Source organism: Cetorhinus maximus, chromosome 27 (genome assembly GCF_964194155.1).
Source record: "Cetorhinus maximus chromosome 27, sCetMax3.hap1.1, whole genome shotgun sequence".
Lineage (NCBI taxonomy): Eukaryota > Metazoa > Chordata > Chondrichthyes > Lamniformes > Cetorhinidae > Cetorhinus > Cetorhinus maximus.
The window spans coordinates 4,652,850-4,672,071 of record NC_135905.1 but is presented as its reverse complement, the minus strand read 5'-3'; the positions used below and the strand labels follow the sequence as shown (position 1 = coordinate 4,672,071).

The window sequence follows — 19,222 nt, the reverse complement described above, 5'->3', positions numbered from 1 at the left end:
TGTCAAATCATGTGTCACTGAAACTTATAGAATGATGTTTCTGGAGGGAGCCTCATACTTATCTATCCCTGTACATAGTTATATATAGTTAATAAATATTTGCCAGTTCTTGAAGGCCTTGTTTCCAGTCTCTGTTAAACACACCCTGGGACTGTTTATAATGATACTTCATGGTGGCAGCAGTAAACCTACAAATAGCAAGGATCCCTAACGAAATCGAGGTTGGTGGGAAAGTGAAAGCTATCGAGTATAAGGCTGCGAGGAAATGACTGCAGACCTCCGAAGATGTCATAAGTTAAAAGCAAAATACTGCAGATGCTGGAAATCTGAAACAAAAACAAAAATAGCTGGAAAAACTCAGCAGGTCTGACAGCATCTGTGGAGAGAAACACAGTTAATGTTTCGAGTCCGTGTGACTCTTCATCAGATGACTTTTCATCGGATCTGATGAAGAGTCATACGGACTCGAAATGTTAACTGTGTTCCTCTCCGTAGATGCTGTCAGACCTGTTGAGTTTTTCCAGCTATTTTTGCTTTGGTTCCGAAGAAGTCATATTGGACTCGAAACGTTAACCCTATTTCTCTCTCCGCACATGCTGCCAGACCTGCTCAGGTTTTCCAGGAATTTCTGCTTTTATTTTATAAGGTTTATTGTCTGTTGAGTAGAATGTAGTTATCTACTGGCTACCCATTACCTTAAGGGGCCCGCTGTTCCTGAATCCCAGGCCTCAAAAGGAATAGGAAGTTGTTGAGCTTGTGGCTTCACTTTTTAGTTTCTAAACTAGTGGCTGAGTTCCTTTCAGCATCGTGTGGCAGAGGCTGATTCCCCTCCTCACAGCATGAAGACAGGGCTTTTATTTCTACCCGACTGGCCTAGGCCACAGGCTCCAAACCTGGCGCAGAACCCAGCCTGAATGAATATGATTTCTCTGTCTCTCTCTCTCTCTCTCTCTTTCCCTGTAACCACTCAGCACGTTGAACTTGTTTGTCCCTGCTCGCTGAGAGCATTTAAAAAGAGGGTGTCAGTTCATTAGAGTTTAATGCTAGACTGCTCACAAATGCATGGTACAATGAAACTCAACCAACAAATACAGTGCCAACAGGAGAGGCCCTCAGTGGCTTTGTATATAATGGCAAAAGACGACAAACAAAATGTCCCACTTAATAGGTTGTTGTCATGACTCAATGCTTACAACCAAAGGGGTTCAGACATTCATTGGGATGCTTTTTCCTGCCTCTGCAATTCTGGAAACAGATTTATTTCTACATTCAAGCCAACGCAAGGAACCAGGCCCTTGTAAAGAAAGCATGGACAGGATTTTCGGGTCGTGGTTGGGGAACAGACGCCACCAGCGATCAGCACCCCCCCCCCTCCCCCCCCGGACCACAATTTCCCGTTAATTTGGCCAGCCACCATGAAAGTCGCACTGAAAGGCTCGGCGTTGCCGGGGTGAGGGCAGGAGGAGGGCAAGCGCTGAAGTCAGCCCGGGCGTGGGGTGGAACGCGGAATGAAAGCTCCCCGAAGGCAGAGAGCTGCCTCGGGGAGCCGAAGGATTTAAATTTAATAAGAACAGATCTTAAAAGCCGGGAAAAAAAATGCCCATGCATCGGGATGAGTCACCTAAACATGTGGATGCTGAAATTTGTGTCCAAAAGTTTTTATTTTTCTTTCGATTAATCTCGGAAGCCTCATCCCGCCCTTGGATGAGTTTTCTTGAAAAATGCAAAGGCCACCTGGACGATTTGCCCACCCACCGACTGTAAGAATTGAAAAGAGGAGGCGTCAATTTAAAGACTATTGCGCCGTTAAAGGGTTTAATAGCCCTCTTAATTGTCGGCGGCCCGCTGACCGAAATATCGCGCAAGTGCGCAGTGACGTTGGGACTGCCACCCAACATCACCGCGTGCTAATGTACGCTCGAGCACACCAGGCGCACGCCCGCACGCCCAGCGAAAGATTCCGGTCCATGGTTCACATGCTGCTTCTTCACACAAAGGGTGGTGGAAAATTGCAACCCTTCCCCTCAAAGATTGTTCCGGCTGAAGTCAATTGAAAATTTCATAACTGAGATAAGTAGTCTTCAGATCCTTATTTTCATATCCTTCACCCGCCCCACAACCCTCCGAGATATCTGTGCCCCTCTAATTCTGGCCACTCTTGAATCCCCAATTTTAGTTGCTCCACCTTTGGTGGCTGCACCTTCAATTGCCTCGGCCCCAAGCTCTGGAATTCCCTCCCTACACCCCCTCACCTCTTTCATTTACCTTCTTCCTTTAAAACACTGTTCATTGACCAATCTTTTGATCACCTGACCTAATATCTCCTTAGGTGGCTTGTGTCACATACTTTTTTTTGATATAATGCTTCCGTGAAGCACCTTGGATTGTTTCATTACATTAAAGGCACTATATAAATACAAGCTATCATTGTTAAGTGAAGGTTATGGAACCAAGACGTGTAAATGGAGCTAAGGTGCAAATCAATCATAATCTAATTGAATGGTGCAACAGGTTTGATAGGCTGAACTACTCCCCCCTGGACCTACATTTCACTGCTAGGAATGTTAATTGAGTTTGCATTTTGTATCTTTGTATTTGTCAAATTGAGGATAGCTGTGCTGAGGAATCAAACACTTGTCAAACTTTTTGCAACTGTAGTATATGGATCTGGTATACACAGGGTTAATGTGGGACTAAGTATAGTGCTGCCCACACAGTGATACAAGAAGGCACATGACCCAGACCGAGGGTCAGTGTGCAGCTGGCCAGAGACGTGTTAAGACCTAGGATGGAGGTAGCTCATGTTGATACCCTTTACTGTACATTTGTACATAGTTACACGTAGTTAATAAAGACTTGGGGCAGAATTTTATGGCCCCATCGGGTGGGGGTGGGGCTGAAATATGCAACGAGCCGTTCAAAAGTCCATTGACTTCAGTGGGGCTGGAAAATCCAGCCGACATAAAATTACACCCATGCTGTTAACGTACAGGAAACTGCAAAGACTTCTTTAATAGACACTTTATGTAACCAACACCATTACGACAACCACTGTCAGATTCAAGCACTGTCAGATTTAAACACAAGGTGAAGCGCCTTCTACTTCGCACCATCAGTGAAACTTAACCTTCCCCTGTACCAGCATGAATGTTGCTATTTCCCATCCCTCCAGGGCACACTGTGAAAGTTAGGACAAACTTGTAGCAAGTTTGTTTTTTTTTAACGGAGAAAGTAGACAGGGGTAATGTAGTAGATTGAATTTATTTAGGTTTTCTAAAGCCGTTGAAAAAGCATCAGATAACTGACTAATGAACAAGGTCAGAGAATGTGGAGTCATACAACAATTAGCAGAATGGCTCGCTCGCTGGCTACAAGGCAAAAAGTAGAGTAGGGCTAAAGGGTAGTTGCAGAGGGGTCAAAGACGTAATGCCTCTGGCTAGAGGTAAGGAATGAAATAGGTGCAAAAACATTGATCGGTGTAGTATATAGACCACCAATTAGTGGAAGGGATGTAGAGAAACAAAATCTATGTAGAAATGACAGAGATGAGCCAGAATTATAGAGTAACTATTATAAAGGGGGACTTCAATTATCCAAATATAGCGGGGCAAGAGTTCAGTGAAATGTGTTCAAGGTAATTTTCTGCAGCAGCATGTTTCTGGCCCAATGAGAGGGAAGGCAATGCTGGACCTGGTTCTGGGGAATAAGTTGGCCCAAGTGGATCAAATATCAATGGGAGTGTATTTAGGGGATAGTGACCATTGTATCATAGAGTTTACATTGGTCATGGAAAGGGACAAGGACCAGTCCAAAACAGGGATAACTAATTGAGCAAAAGCCAACTTTGATGGGATGAGAATGTATCTGAATCATGTGAGCTGGAGCCAAACCTTGGCAGAAAAGATGGTGGGTGAACAATGGGCCACCTTCAAAGAAAAAGTATTACAGGAAAGGTCAAGGTATATTCCCTTGAAGGGGAAAGGTCGGACAAACAAATCCAGAGCACCCTGGATGACGAGAGAGATAGAGGTAAAGATGAAAAGGAATAGGTGGGTGTACAACTGATGTCAGGTAGAAAATACAATGGAGAATCAGGCTGAATGTAGGAGGACCGGGGGGAAGTGAAAAAAAAACTAATAAGAAAAGCAAGGAGAGAGCATGAAAAGAGGCTGGCAGCGGACATAAAAGGGAATTCCAAGGTTTTATATAAGCATATAATTAATAAAAGGGTGGTTTAAAAAAAGAGTAGGGCTAATGAGGGATAAAAAAGGGAACTTGCACATGGAGACAGGAGAAATAGCGGAGGTATTAAATTAGTACTTTGCATCTGCCTTTACAAAGGAAGAAGGTGCTATTCAGGCTGGGTGAGAGAGGAGGTAACTGGTCCACTAGAAGAATTTACACTGAGAAGGGTGTTGGAAAGGCTAACTTTACTTAAAATTGACAAGTACCAGGACCAGATGAGATGCATCCAAGGGTACTGAGGGAAGTGAGAGTGGAAATTGCAGGGGCACTAGTGATAATCTTCCAGTCTCCCTTAGACACAGGGGTGATGCCAGAGGACTGGAGAATTGTGAATGTTACACCCTGCTTCAAAAAGAGGTGCAAGGATAAATCTGGCTACTACAGACCAATCAGTTTGACTTTAGTGGTAGGGAAAATTTTGAAACTATAGTTCGGGACAAAATCAATAATCACTTAGACAAGTGCAGGATAATTAAGGAAAACTAGCATGGATTCATTAAGGGGAAATTATGTTTAACTAAGAAGGTTGATAAGGGCAACATTGTTGTTGTGGTGTATCTGGATTTTCAAAAGGTATTTGATACAGCTCCACACAACAGACTTGTGAGCAAAATTCTAGCTCATGGAATAAAAGGGAGGGCAGGCACTTGGATAAGAAATTGACTGAGTGACATGAAACAAAGAGTTAATGGTTGTTTTTCAGACTGGGGGAAGGTTTGTATTGGAGTTCCCCAGGGGTCAGTGTTATGACTCTTGCTCTTCCAATTATAATGACCTAGACTATAGTGTTCAGGACATTATTTCAAAATTTGCAGATCATACGAAGGTTGGAAACGTTGTCAACTGTGATGAGGATAGTTTTGAACTTCAAAAGGGCATGGACATGTTGGTGGATTGGGTAAAGTGGCAGATGAAGTTCAATGCAGAGAAGTGTGAGATGATTCATTTTGGCAAAAAGAAGCTAGAGAGACAGTATAAAATAAAGGGGCAGCCTCTAAAGGAAGTGCAAGAACAGAGGGACCTCAGTGTATACATACATAGGTCATTGAAGATGGCAGGGCATGTAGAGGGAGCAGTTAATAAAGCACATAGTATCTTAAGCTTTATTAATAGGGGCATTGAGTACAAGGGTAAGGAGGTCATGTTGAACTTGTATAAGACACTAGTTAGGCCTCATCTGGAGTACTGCATCCAGTTCTGGGCACCATACTACAGAAAGGATGTGAAGGCAGTGGAGAGAGTACAGAGGAGATTCACAAGAATGGTTCCCAGGATGAAGCACCAAGAGGAAAGATTGGAGAGGTTGGGACTGTTTTCCTTGGAGAAAAGGCTGAGAGGAGACTTGATAGAAATATTCAAGATCCTGAGGGGTAGGGACAGGGTAAATAGTGAGAAACTGTTCCCAATCAAGAGAGCATCAAGAACTAGAGGGCAGGGATTTAAAACAATTGGCAAAAGGTGTAAAAGTGAGGTGAGGAAAAGTTTTTTCACCCAGAGGGTGATTGGACTCTGGAATGAAGTCCTGAGAGGGTAGTGGAGGCAGATTCAATCAAGGTATTCAAAAGGAATTGGATGGCTATATGAAAAGAAAAAAGGTTACGGGATAACTCAGGAGAGTGGGACTAGGTAGAATGCTCTTTCAGAGAACTGAATGGCCTCCTTCTACACTGTAAAGATTCTGAGATTCTGTAGTTATTCAGAGTAACAGATGGTGGGATGTAGTGTCCTACAAGGATCAGTGCTGGAATGTTCACAATCTATATTAAAAATTTAAACTTTGGAATCATGACACCAAGTTGTGTGGGGGCGGGGGGTTAGTTAATGCTGAGGAGGACTTCAACAAATTATGAAAAGATGTTATCAAACTTTGTTTAAGAGCATTGAACCTTCTGGTGTAGTTCTGTTAGGTAATTGCTGGGTGTTTGGATTTCTCCTTTAAATGCTAAAGGTCTCTAACAGGATCGTAAAAAGGCATCAAAGGAGGAGCTAAAGAGGGTCCAGAACAAATATGGTCCCACAAACAAAAAACCATAGGACTCGCAAATCAAGACCCCTCCTCCAGGTTTCCAGTCAGGTTCTGTAGGGCCCAGTACTGGATCCTTTGCTTTTCATGATATATATCAATAACTTAGACTCAAATGTAGGGGGTATTATTAATAAGTTTGCAGATGATACGGATATTGGTCATGTTGCTGATAGTGAGGATGAGTCCTGTAGGCTGCAGGAAGATATCAATCGACCGGTTGGGTGGCCAGAAAATTGGCTAATGGAACCCATGGAAGTGTGAGGAAATGCATTTGGGCAGGACAAACAAGGCAAGGGAATACACATTAAATGGTAGGAGAGGTGTAGAGGAAGTGAGGGATCTTGGAGTGCATGTCCACAGATCCCTAAAGGTAGCAAGACAGGTTGATAAGGAATACTTTTCTTGATTAGCCGAGGCATGGAATATAAGAGCAGGGAGGTTATACTAGAACTGTATAAAACACTATTTAAGCCACAGCTAAGTACTGCATATAATCCTGGTCACCACATTATGGGAAGGATGTGATTGCACAGAAGAGATTTACAAAGATCTTGCCTGGAATGGAGACTTTTAGCGATGAGGAAAGATTGGATAGATGGAGTTCTATTCTTTGGAACAGAGGAAGCTGAGGGGATATTTAATTGGGGTGTATAAAGTTATGAGAGGTCTGGATGGAGTGGATAGGAAGGCCTTATTTCCATTGTCAGAGAGGTCAATAATCAGGGTGCACAGATTTAAGTAATAGCTAGAAGGATTAGAGGACAGTTGAGGAGAAAGATTTTCACTCAGAAGATGATGGGGATCTGAAACTCAGTGTCTGAAAGGGTGATAAAGGCAGGAGCCATCATTGCATTTAAAAAGTACTTGGATAAATATTCATTTGAAGTGATGTAACCTACAGGGCCACGGACCAAGAGCTGGAAGGTGGGATTAGGCTGAATGGGTCTACTTTGAACCAGTACAGATAGGATGGGTTAAATGGTCTCCACCTGTGCTGTAAATTTTCTGTTTCTAATAACTTTCAAAAGGGATTTGGATATATACTTGACGAGGAAATGTTTGCAGGGCTATGGAGTAACAGTAGGGGGAGTGGGACTAATTGGATAGTTCTTTCAAAAAGCTGGCACAGGGACATTGATCCAAATGCCTCCCTTCTGAGCTGTGGCGTGGCCCTCAATTTAAATCACTCCATCATTGGCGGCCAAGGCTTCAACAGCCTAGGGCCTAAACTCTGGAATTTGCTCCTGAACCTCTTCACCTTTCTAAATTTCTCTTCTCATTTCAGACATATTTTAAAATCCACCTCTTTGACAAAGCTTTTGGTCATCTTTCCTACGATCTCTGTCGTTTGCTTGGCAAATTTTGTGTTTGATAATGGTCTGGTTAAAGATACTCCAAAACCCTCTATGTAAAAGCGTTGCATTTAAAGATGTGAGAATAAGTTGCTGATTAAATGACCAATCCCTGACCTGTGTGTCAAGTTAACTCATCTGAGCTAGGGCTATCCTACTGATGGCAAAAGTTGTGCGAGGACTGGAACTGACCCTGTAATGATGCCTCCTGCAGTTCAATAGCCTTTCAATACTCATTCACCAAGCTTGCACGTGAAGAATGAAGGCTTAGATGAAGCTGTGGACCTGTGTGCCAGCAGGGGGTGTCGGCGATGGGGTGGGGAGAGAAACGTCCCATGGAACTATACCCCAAGAGGTGTTAGCTAGAGGGTGAAGAGATCAGGGTCCCATGGAATTGTACCCCAGCTGCGGGGGATGTCAGTGATAGGGTGGGGAGAGCAGAGTCCCATGGAAACGTACCCCAAAGGTAGCCAATACCTTTCAAGGCAGATGGAGAGTAAGAGCTCGAAAGAAACCTAGAGGAGGACTTGGGTGAAATAAGAAACAAGAGGTAACCAATTGTAGTTTAATGGTGCCTCATTACATTCGAGAGGCATTTGTACTGAGTGATTACAGAAATTTGTTACTTTTTTCTTTAGAAAAATGGTGTGTCAAATGTAGTTAATGTTAACTCCTGTACACAGGTAAACATGCAAGCTCAATTGTTTATTTCACAGGGGTTTGGGAAGTGTTGCTTCAGGTAGTGGCTTATGACTTGGGGAAGACGGTGACAACGTCGTAGCCTTCAGGGGGTGTGCTCCTCTCCCTGGCGTGCTGTTCACAGTAGATCGCGTCCCCAACAAAGAAATGTCCTTTCTGCTTCAGGTTTGTCCCACAGTCGGTGCAGTTGTAGCATTCAGGGTGACGGAACTGGTCGCGCACTTTCACAATCATTCCCCTGCAATGTTTGAAAAAAAAATCTACAATAAGGCAGAATTTAAAAAAAAAAATTTATTTCAAAAAAACCCCGGAATTCGGCCCAGCCAGCAATACCTAGCTTCTAACCAAGTCGTTTGCATTTTGTCAAGCCTTTGTCCTGTGCTGAGGACAGTTGTACTGAGTCACGGTGCAGCAATTTGGAGCTGGATTGAGGCCTAAAGATGCTGAGGCCCATTGTAGCGTTCCTTGCTGTTGCAGGGTGGGGTCCACGGACCCAGGGCATCCCCCAGTGCTTCGCTGAAGCTTTTCTTTTTGTTCAGTCTAGAAAGTGAGTGAGGGTGGGATATTCAACTGCAATGGGCATCACATCAGGTCTCAAACCTGTTCACCCCTAATATCTGCACTGGTGCACCTCTCTGGCAATGAAGTCTGCGACCAGGAGGCAGGCGCCCAGAGAATTTTCCTTTCTCTTGCGCGGCTGGGTTAAGCACACTCTGGGAACGAGATCTTGGCACCTCCTCGTCTGTGGTTCGGGTACATGGTGCCATATAAAGTTGTGGGGGGGTGGCGGGTGGTGGGGGGAAGCTCTTGGTCTAAAGCTGAGCAGAGTCAGACATTAACACGTTTGTCTGAGCTCTGGACTGACCAAAGCCTGGCACTTTACACAAAGGGCCGACGACCATCAGTCCAGTGAACCAGCAAAACCCGGATCAAACCAAACAGCTGCCAAAGGTTGTGCAACTTAAATAGAAACAGGAAATGCTGGGAATGCTCGGTAGGGTTGGCAGCACCTGTGAAGGGAAAAGCTGACTTAGCGTTTCAGGTTCTGTGAACTTTCATCATCATTTGGTCGTGGCATTTCCTTTACTTTTGATGGGACTGGAGTAGCTACTGGGGGGTCTTGCTTGACATATTTTTCTCCCCTTTCCCTCTGCCCGCCACCCCCACCCCCTCCCCTCAATATAAGGCGTCACCATGGCCCAGGGGTAGCAATCTCATCCAATTCGGAAGGGCTGTGTGTGCAAATCCCAACTTGAGCTCAAAATCTAGGTGGACCCGTGCATTACAGTGCTGAGGGAGTGCTGCACTGTTGGAGGTGCCATCTTTCAGATGAGATATTAAACTAAGGGCTGGGTGTTATGGCTCCCCTCCCCCACCGGCATGTTCGAAGGCTGGTGGTTGGGGGAGGCGGGGGATGGTGCATGGGGGTTTTGTAAAATGCAGTATGTGGCTTGACAACTGCCTTCCCGCCCCCACCCACCCTGTCTCCCCCAGGGGCTGGTGGAGGCGTCCCATGGCCGCCCTAGGAGTGACTGGGGTCTTTAAGTGGCCAACTAATGGCGACTTCAGTGCCTCATCCCGCCCCTGCCAGCAGCTCTCTAAGACAGGACTTCCTCCCCAGATGAGGGAGCAGAAGTCTCACCCTTAGCCAATTAATGCCCCTCAATTAATTGTGCGGGACAGCCAGCCTTTTGGTGGGTGGGCACCTGAGCGACCTTTAGGTCGGGTGGGGGGCGGGGGTTGGGTGTGGTGAGGTTGGGCAACACAGCACCTCAAAAAATCCAGCCCTAAAACTCTGTCTGCTTTCTCTGGTGGCCATGAACGACCCAGTGGAACGATTGTGAAGATCAGCAGGGGGAGGCCTCGCTGATGTCCTAAGCAATATTTACTTTTGAACACTGGGAGGTTTAAATGCCTCCAAACATAGCTAAAAACAATTATTTATAAAAACAGATGTGGTTCCAACGTTTCCCTGTGTCTTTCTGTGAACCCTCCACCCCCCCCATCCTCAATGTTGCTACCCCCTCACTCTGCTCCTGGAGGTGACCCATGCCAGGGTTCAGCAGCAGTCACTGGGCAGTGATCAGGAGCAGGATGCCAGCCTGCAGGTGCCTATTGCAGTGACCCGTACCCACTGAGACGTCATCGTGCAGCACAATCGTACAAATGCTATTTCACACTTACACAATGCCGGAGCCGCACATTTCACACACGGGCAACTTCTGCACACTCCCGACCGAAGAGCCAACCCTGGTGGCTGGAGCTTTCACTTTCCGGAACCCGGACGGTTTATCTGGCTGCTCTGAAAAGATCAGGACAAAGACAGGGTCACAAACCCAGAGCGGCAGCTTTATTCCGTTCCATATTTTTAATGTTAACTTGGTGCAGAGTGGCTGCAATGTGTGCTACATATCGGATGCACAGCAGCAACTCACCAAGCGTTTTCCACAGCACCTCCCAACAGAGTGACCAACTGTCCCCTACTTTATATAGCGCTTCACTTGCACCTCCTTCAAGTGATCCAGAGGCCCAGGCGAATCCTTTGGGAGGAACGGGTTCAAATCCTGCTATGGCAGCTGGTGGAATTTAAATTCAATTAATAAAATCTGGAATTGAAAGCTCGTCTCAGTAATGGTGACTATGATCATCAATTGTTGTAAAAAACCCATCTGGTTCACTAATGCCCTTGAGGGAAGGAAATCTGCCATCCTTACCTGGTCTGGCCTACATATGACTCTAGCAACTGGGTGATTCTTAACTGCCAAAACAAAAACAGAATTACCTGGAAAAACTCAGCAGGTCTGGCAGCATCTGCCAGACCTGCTGAGTTTTTCCAGGTAATTCTGTTTTTGTTTTGGATTTCCAGCATCCGCAGTAGCTTTTAGCTTTTTGATTCTTAACTGCCCTCTGAAATGGCCTAGCAAGCCACCAGTTCAAGGGCAATTAGGGGTGGGCAACAAATACTGGTGATGCCCACATCCCATAAAGGAAAGGAAAATCCCTGGAATCTCCTGGCAGTTATTTTTGTGCTTCCTAATTACCCTGTTGAAGGGCCCAGCTTTCGTTTTAAGATCATCTCAGATTTTGACAGAACTCCTCATTTTTGACTTCCCCAACAACGGTAATAATAATTCCTTCGTATCTATCCTGGTGAATCCTTTTAACGTTTCAAGCAGCTCAAATCAGAATCCCCTCAATCTTGTACACCCCAAGGAATACAAGCCAAGTCAGTGCCACAAAAGGGCGTGTGTGGTCTGAGGGTATATAGCTCGTCTCACTGTGTCGTGATCCTACCATTGCCCTCACATTCCAGGATCTCCTGCAGTACCCGAAACGAGGCCGACTGTCTGGGTAGCTCCTCCGGCTCCTGGTTATCTTGCAACATTTTGTAAACCTCAGACTCCGTATCTACCACAGGTTTGCATGGCTGTTTCGCTGGTTCCAAACTGAATGTGGGATAGAAGCAAAAGACAATCCAGATGAACGAGACGTCAGATTAAATTTAATGATCGTCGGGGCTCTGAAAAAGTACAAATCTTTCCCCAGGCGCTCAGAACAAAATTACACAATGCGGAGCACAATAGTAAAGGGTGATTGCAAACCTGTGCTCAAGTTGGCTAATTTTTGTCGGCTGCATAGAGTGACACCAGAATTCCTGCCACAATGGAGCTGATTGGGTGAATCCTGTGCCTAGAGATCCACACTGCTATAAGTGAAAAGGATTGATTTTACACACAACATTTCTATTATTTAACTATCTTCCACTCACTGAATTTTGCTGGAGAAATCACTCTGCTTTTATCAGCAGAAGTTGCTATGGTTTCGGTCATGAGCTCTGTCTGCTGTTGTCCATAGAGACTCTTCTTAAGTAGACTCTGTGGACTGTTTGCTATAGTGTGCTGTTAAAATAGACACTATTTGCTGTAAAATAGATTGGCTGTAAGTCTTGCCGCATCTCCAACTCACTGGCCGACACAGTGATGTAATAAATTTGAGTTTTATTCGCTTGTTGACGGAACATGAGATATTTAATCATCTGGGATTTGTCTCTCTAGCTGAGATTTGTTACTCTTACAGCTGCTATATAACTCAATTCAGTTCTCTTCTTCTTTAAATTAGAAATGGATTATGTTTCCTTCACCATGTTGTGTTTTTTATAATGATATAAAGGCACCAATCACTCATAAGGGATTGGGTAAACAGGTTGTGGGTTCATTTATTTAGACAAATGAGAACATGAGAACAGATATACATGGATGGAAAGCTTGAAGCAGAGCTGTGTGCTTTACTCAAAAGCAAAAGTGAAACTAAGAGTGGATTGCATGACACACTTCCCTTCTAGTGATGTCATGCTGCTATACCTTAAAAGAATATTTCAACATGCTAAAGAAACATTTAAAACAGACTGGTAAAATTCTCTAACCAAATCATCTTGTTGTAGGGGAAATCATTACTGCAATGGTTCCCTCATCCAAACTGATTGAAGAGATTTTATTTTGAACAGGACAGATACAGAAGCTTACCACTTCGAGAATTGAGTTCAAATTCAGTCCAGAACGCGGGGATGATTTTTCAGTCATTACATCTGATGTGAAAGGAGTTACAATGATCTTAATCTACTCTCTTCAGTAGTTATGGATCTGACAGGAAGAGACTGCCTCTAATATACCTTATTTAGAAAGTGCTCTTATGCTCAGTGTCCTGAATCTCAGGAGTGTGATACTGACACAGGGACAAGCGGCTGAATTGTGCTATAAGAATCTGATGTAATTCAATTCAACAAAGGCAGGTGAACGAGTTGTTCATTTTTAAAAAATTTCTCTCTTCCCAGTTTTAACTCCCTTCCTCCTCTCTTTGTGCTTGCTGGGGTATGACATTATGGCTGATGACAATCTCCCAGTAGTGCACCCAAATGGCCTCTCTTCATGTGTGAGCATGGGGAGTGAGCTATTCGACTGTGTAGTGCACACATGAGGAATTCCCAGCTGGGGCAGTAATCGATAGTGGGAAACCCAGCTCATTTCTCTCTTCCTCCCCTCTGTAACCCAGGCCGTGCCTGGCTTGGTCCTGAAATCTCAAGCATTCCCAGAGCTTTGATCGGACCAGTGAACCTAGGAGGCTTTTCTTATTTTCAATCATTGCTAGTTTTCCAAATCCAATCTGGATCCAGTGGGAGCCTTGGGAACAGCTCAGGATTGAGGAATGAAGGAATCATTTAGTAATCACAGCTCCTCAACCCAACTTCTACACTTACAGCACCCAGGTTCTTTTTTTTCAATTGATTCCCGTTTCAGGCTCACCCAGGTAAGGGAAGCTCGTGCCGGAGAAAGGGGTAGGTTTTTTTTCGGACACCCAGGGTCGAAATTTGGATTCCTATCGGAGACAGGACTGTATGCGGACAGGACGCTGGACAATTGGCGTCGGTAGTGCCAGATCATTGGCATGTTCCCACTTCTGGACCATTTTCATTTTGGGCAGAGTGGGGCAGGGGGTGGGTTGTGTGGGGGGTGGTGGTTACCCACCCACAAGTGGTGAGTAACCTATTACGCTAATAATTTATTAAGGTCACTCAGCAGAGGCCAACTGGAATTTTCCAGTCAGCCTGAGGATCCCCTCCCGAGGCCCGAGACCCCCTCCAGGCGATGGATGCAGCCTCCTGGGGGAGGAATTGTGTGCGCGCAGTGCGGGGTGGGGGAAAGCCCCATTTCATCCCACTAGGGGCCTCCCCCCCCCCACCACTCCACGCCCGTTACAGCTGCTGTAGAGGGGTTGCCCCCCTCTCTATGATGATGGCTTGGCAGCTGTGGCCTTTTTAAATTGAAAATTTGACAGAGTCGTCACCGCTCCCAACCCCCCCACACCACCCTGCCTTGCTGCCCACCTCCCTTACCAGCACCGGCAGCTCCCACCTCGGTTGGTGGGGCTGTGACGTGTTCTTGCTGCAAGGCCTGACCCTCCGGCCTTGGGAGTCTCCCGGCCATCCTTAATCGGATGGTGAGCGTGCACCCTGGCCGCTAATTGCCGAACCCTGCAAAACCAGAATTTCACCTGAATCCTAACCAAAAATTCAGCCTCCAGAGTCAGCTTTGAGCTCTCCCACGTTAGGTATGCTGGAGTTTGGGGCAGAACGAAGCTCCCTCGATACTCCCCCGGCAATGTGCCTTAGGTGAGTTCCCTTTACTGCTTCGGTCCAGCATTTCTGTACTTCCTACCCCAGCTCGGCGGTGAAACCCCGACCACGACTCCTCCACTCTCACCACAGTGACATTGTGAAGTGAAGGGCAACTTTGCGCAGTGGTCAATGTGAAAGCTGAGCCGTGGTAACATGATTAATGGACTGTGCTGAGTGAGATCAGCCTGAACTGGGGATGGACATTACTACAAGGGGGCCTGGACTGGAGAGAAGGGAACAACATCCAGATTATCATTGCGAGATGTCCCAGGTTGAAACCAGTGCATTTCTAGAGCAGCTAGACTCTGTACTGAGCTAGATTTCTGGTGCTGATTGTAGTCCAGTGATACTGGCTGGAAAGTTCATGCAGGAGGACATCAGGTGAAGAAAGGATTGGGCTCTGTTATGATGCTACCATCCTCCAATGACCAAATAGCCAACGGCTTCACATAGACTCAACTCACGCACAATACAATGGTCACTGGGGCAAAGAACCCAGAGCCAATGGTGCTCATGCCATCATGAGCCAACGCAGGAGACTGGGGAAAATAAACGGGAAGTGGAAAATTTAATTAAAGGGAGGAGGTAAAGCAGCCAATCTCCACGCTTCACCTGTTATAAAGGAATAATGTATGAGGAGAGATCAAAACCCATCAGAGAGAGGGAATCAGAGAAGCAATTTCTCCCTTTCTACAGGAATCACTCCCATTTTCTGCATCAGAATTTTGACGTGCAGAAGAGAATGTCGTTGCATTTTCAGACTGGTTGGCAAATTTCCGACCAGTTGATCACACAGCTCTAAGCACGGGTTTCAAAACTCTCACTCTGTCTATCTCAGTTCTGAATGACAGAAGGTCAACAATAAAACCACAGGGAAAACAAAATCTAATAAATACTTAATAAAGCTCACGATGTATAAAGCTGTGAAGGAGTCTGCACATTGATATTGCTGATTTATATTCAATATGGATGTTAAGGAAACTCAGCAAACTTTCCCAGGGTGTGTTTCCTTGGGAGCCGGACACCCGCTCTCACATAACCTGCGTGACTTCATCTGTCATTCAGATGGTGAGTAGCATTGGCCATTCTACCATGCAGGATCTCACCAAGTCTCCTTAGCCAGCATCTTCCAACTCCCCTCCAAGCCACTCACCATCCTGACTTGGAGATATGTCATTGTTCCTTCACTGTCGCTGGGTCAAAATCTTGGAACTCCCTCCCTAACAGCACTGTGGGTGTACCTACACCACATGGACTGCAGCGGTTCAAGAAGGCAGCTCACCACCACCTTCTCAAGGGCAATTAGGGAGGGGCAATAAATGCTGGCCTAGCCAGCGACGCCCACGTCCTGTAGATGAATAAAAACAAAAAATGGGAGGCATCACAGCCCAGTCCAATCTTGTGCTCACCTGAGCCCTGGGCATCAATACTAGTAACCAATCATTGGCAGGTATCGCCAGGCAGCAATAAGTTTGTCCACTTCCTAGTCCAGCAGCACTGACATTGGTCATTGCTGAGGTCAAGCTAACTCAATGCAGAACAGAGAGCTATCTGAGGTTCTGCTGCTATGAGCGGCCAGTATTATAACAGATCCTGCAAATTCATCCATTCGTCAATAGCTGATTGTTTAATGGAAATCGTCAGCACATTTAAAAAATGAATAACAAAAGCAGTGGTACACAGATTATTCTATAATATGCTGACAAAATGAATAAACATCTGGAAAGTCAGACAGATAAAATGCAAAACCTCTTCATGAAGCAGCTCCTGGTGACTTGAAGGATGCACACTTTCATATCAGTACAGGCACCATCAGCAGAGTGTGAATGGGAAATTGTGACACTTGCAGAATGAGAGAGTTCTGGGCAAGACTTAACCTGGCATCTCCCTCATTGGCAATGCTCTGGGTGTCAGTTTGACTGTAGGCGATAATAGCATAAAGTGTGCAATATTGGTTCATGTATCTCTCCCCATTTTCCTTTCGGTATTTCAGTGGTGTTCAATATACAATCAAAATCACATCTCTTACACTATCATCTCAAGTCAGAATGACCCATGCTCAAACAGGGAAACTGGGTTAGGAATAACCGGCCTGCCAATCCTTCCACTCTCTCTCTCAGCCCTCAGGTCCTCCTAGGGCACTCTTACATCTATGTAGGAAAGTGTAGGATGAGCTGCAGGACTCGCAAATCCCAACGTCTCCACTTTCAACTTCTTATCACCCTCGCTGACCTTCAAAAGGAAGGTCAGTAATTTCTAGTCCTTCAATAATAATTGTAGTTGGGAGGCAGGAAGGTGATGACTCAGACACAGAGGGTGGTGCGAATGTGGAACTCACTCCGGTGAAGGGCGGTTGAGGCAAATAGCAGAGATGCTTTGAAGGGGAAGCGAGATAAAAACATGAGGGAGAGAGGATTGGATGGATATGTTGAAGCTTATGTGGAGCACGAATACCAGCAAAGGTAGCCTGTCTCTGCGCTGCACATACTATGTAAGGGACGGCTGGGGAGTTTGATCCCTTTACAATGGGGTATCCATGTAAAAGTGCCGTTCAATTCTTCCTCTCCGCCCGTGACATGCTGAGATTATCCTGGCCCAAATTAAATCAAAAGACAAAAAGCATGCAAGAGCTCAGGCTGGAGTGACGTGCAAGTGTGCAGCAAAGGACACACACACACACACACACACAGAACATGGAAAGGAGAGCTTGTTACCTGATAACAGAAGGGCTTACTGTTGAGATCTGTCCCTGCAAACTGTCCACAATGTTTTGCTGAGAATAAAGCCGCAGAGGAGAGTTAAACTGAGTGTGGAGCACTCGCAGCCCTGGCACATCCACCTCCATGTGACCTGCTGGGCAGTACTGGGCTGCTTGCTTCAACTCCTCGGGCCCGAACCTGAACCGACTGGGGATGGAGGAGGTGCTGTGCCTTCTGTATAAAGCTGATGGAGAGCAAGAGGGAGAAGGAGCATAGACTGTAGCAATGGGAGCTTTAAAGAGCCCAGTGGGAGACAGGGGACTAGAGCGTCAAATGTTTTTTTTTTTAATTTAAGAATTGATGGATTTTGAAGAAAACAGATGAATGATTTCATAAAGCATGATGATGAAAAAAGAGAGATTTCACCGTCAGGACTTTAGTAAGTATTAATTTGTCAGCACAACCTTTTTCACACATCTCAGGAAGCAACTTCAAAGCCAGTGTTGTCACCAGGATTATTATTTCATGGAGTGAGACCTCCCTCATTATTCATTGTGTTTTTGTGTAATGCACAACTTAGGGTTAATTCCCCAGTCTGACAGTTACACAGTCCAATGTACCCCAGGGCCAGTCGCTGATTGATCAATGGGTAGAGTGAGGACAGCGCACAAGGGGCCCTCTGAAGCAGGCACTCGGGGGAGAAATCCACTTACACTGTTCTTAAACCAAATCCTTAAATTGCTCCCATCAGTAAGACATGGGTCCCCACCAGTACTGTACCCCAGTGTTATACCAGGGACAGACCGATACTCACCAGTACTGTACCCCAGTGTTATACCAGGGACAGACCGATACCCACCAGTACTGTACCCCAGTGTTATACCAGGGACAGACCGATACCCACCAGTACTGTACCCCAGTGTTATACCAGGGAAAGACCTGTCCCCACCAGTACTGTACCCCAGTGTTATACCAGGGACAGACCGATACTCACCAGTACTGTACCCCAGTGTTATACCAGGGACAGACCGATACCCACCAGTACTGTACCCCAGTGTTATACCAGGAAAAGACCTGTCCCCACCAGTGCTGTACCCCAGTGTTATACCAGGGAAAGACCGATACCCACCAGTGCTGTACCCCAGTGTTATACCAGGGACAGACCGATACCCACCAGTACTGTACCCCAGTGTTATACCAGGGAAAGACCGATTCCCACCAGTACTGTACCCCAGTGTTATACCAGGGACAGACCGATACCCACCAGTACTGTAGCCCAGTGTTAAATAGTGATGGATCTATACCTACCAGTACTGTACCCCAGTGTTATACCAGGGACAGACCGATACCCACCAGTACTGTAGCCCAGTGTTATATAGTGATGGATCTATACCCACCAGTACTGTACCCCAGTGTTAGACAGGGACAGACCTATACTGACCAGTACTGTACTGCAGTGTTAGATAGTGACAGACCTGTCCCCAACAGTACTGTACCCCAGTGTTATATAGTGATGGACCTATACCCACCAGTTCTGTACCCCAGTGTTATACTGTGACAGACCTGTCCCCACCAGTACTGAACCCCAGTGTTATACAGTGACAGACCTGTCCCCACCAGTACTGTACCCCAGTGTTAAATAATGATGGATCTATACCCACCAGTACTGTACCCCAGTGTTATATAGTGATGGATCTATACCCACCAGTACTGTACCCCAGTGTTATACAGGGACAGACCTGTCCGCACCAGTACTGTACCCCAGTATTATACAGGGACAGACCTGTCCGCACCAGTACTGTATCCCAGTATTATACAGGGACAGACCTGTCCGCACCAGTACTGTACCCCAGTGTTATACAGGGACAGACCTGTCCCCACCAGTACTGTACCCCAGTGTTATACAGTGACAGACCTGTCCCCACCAGTACTGTACCCCAGTGTTATACAGGGACGGACCTGTCCCCACCAGTACTGTACCCCAGTGTTATACAGTGACAGAACTGTATTCCCTCACTACTGTACCTGT

At 45.9% G+C, this 19,222-nt stretch overlaps 1 protein-coding gene across 2 annotated transcripts in view; it reads right to left on the bottom strand.

Annotated features, from left to right (window-relative positions):
• Positions 1-8,174: 8,174 nt before the first annotated feature.
• pdlim1 (PDZ and LIM domain 1 (elfin)) overlaps positions 8,175-19,222 on the bottom strand; it is a 114,479-nt gene continuing 103,431 nt past the window's right edge. The window contains exons 5-8 of one of the 2 annotated variants that reach the window (XM_078530604.1): positions 17,209-17,514; positions 11,617-11,768; positions 10,507-10,624; positions 8,175-8,560 (exon numbers count right to left, since the gene is read on the bottom strand). In XM_078530604.1, coding sequence (XP_078386730.1) covers positions 8,371-8,560; positions 10,507-10,624; positions 11,617-11,768; positions 17,209-17,514 — 766 coding nt within the window. In that variant the 3' untranslated portion in view covers positions 8,175-8,370. The remainder of the gene's footprint in view (positions 8,561-10,506; positions 10,625-11,616; positions 11,769-17,208; positions 17,515-19,222) is intronic. The other variant, XM_078530605.1, reaches the window with a different exon arrangement.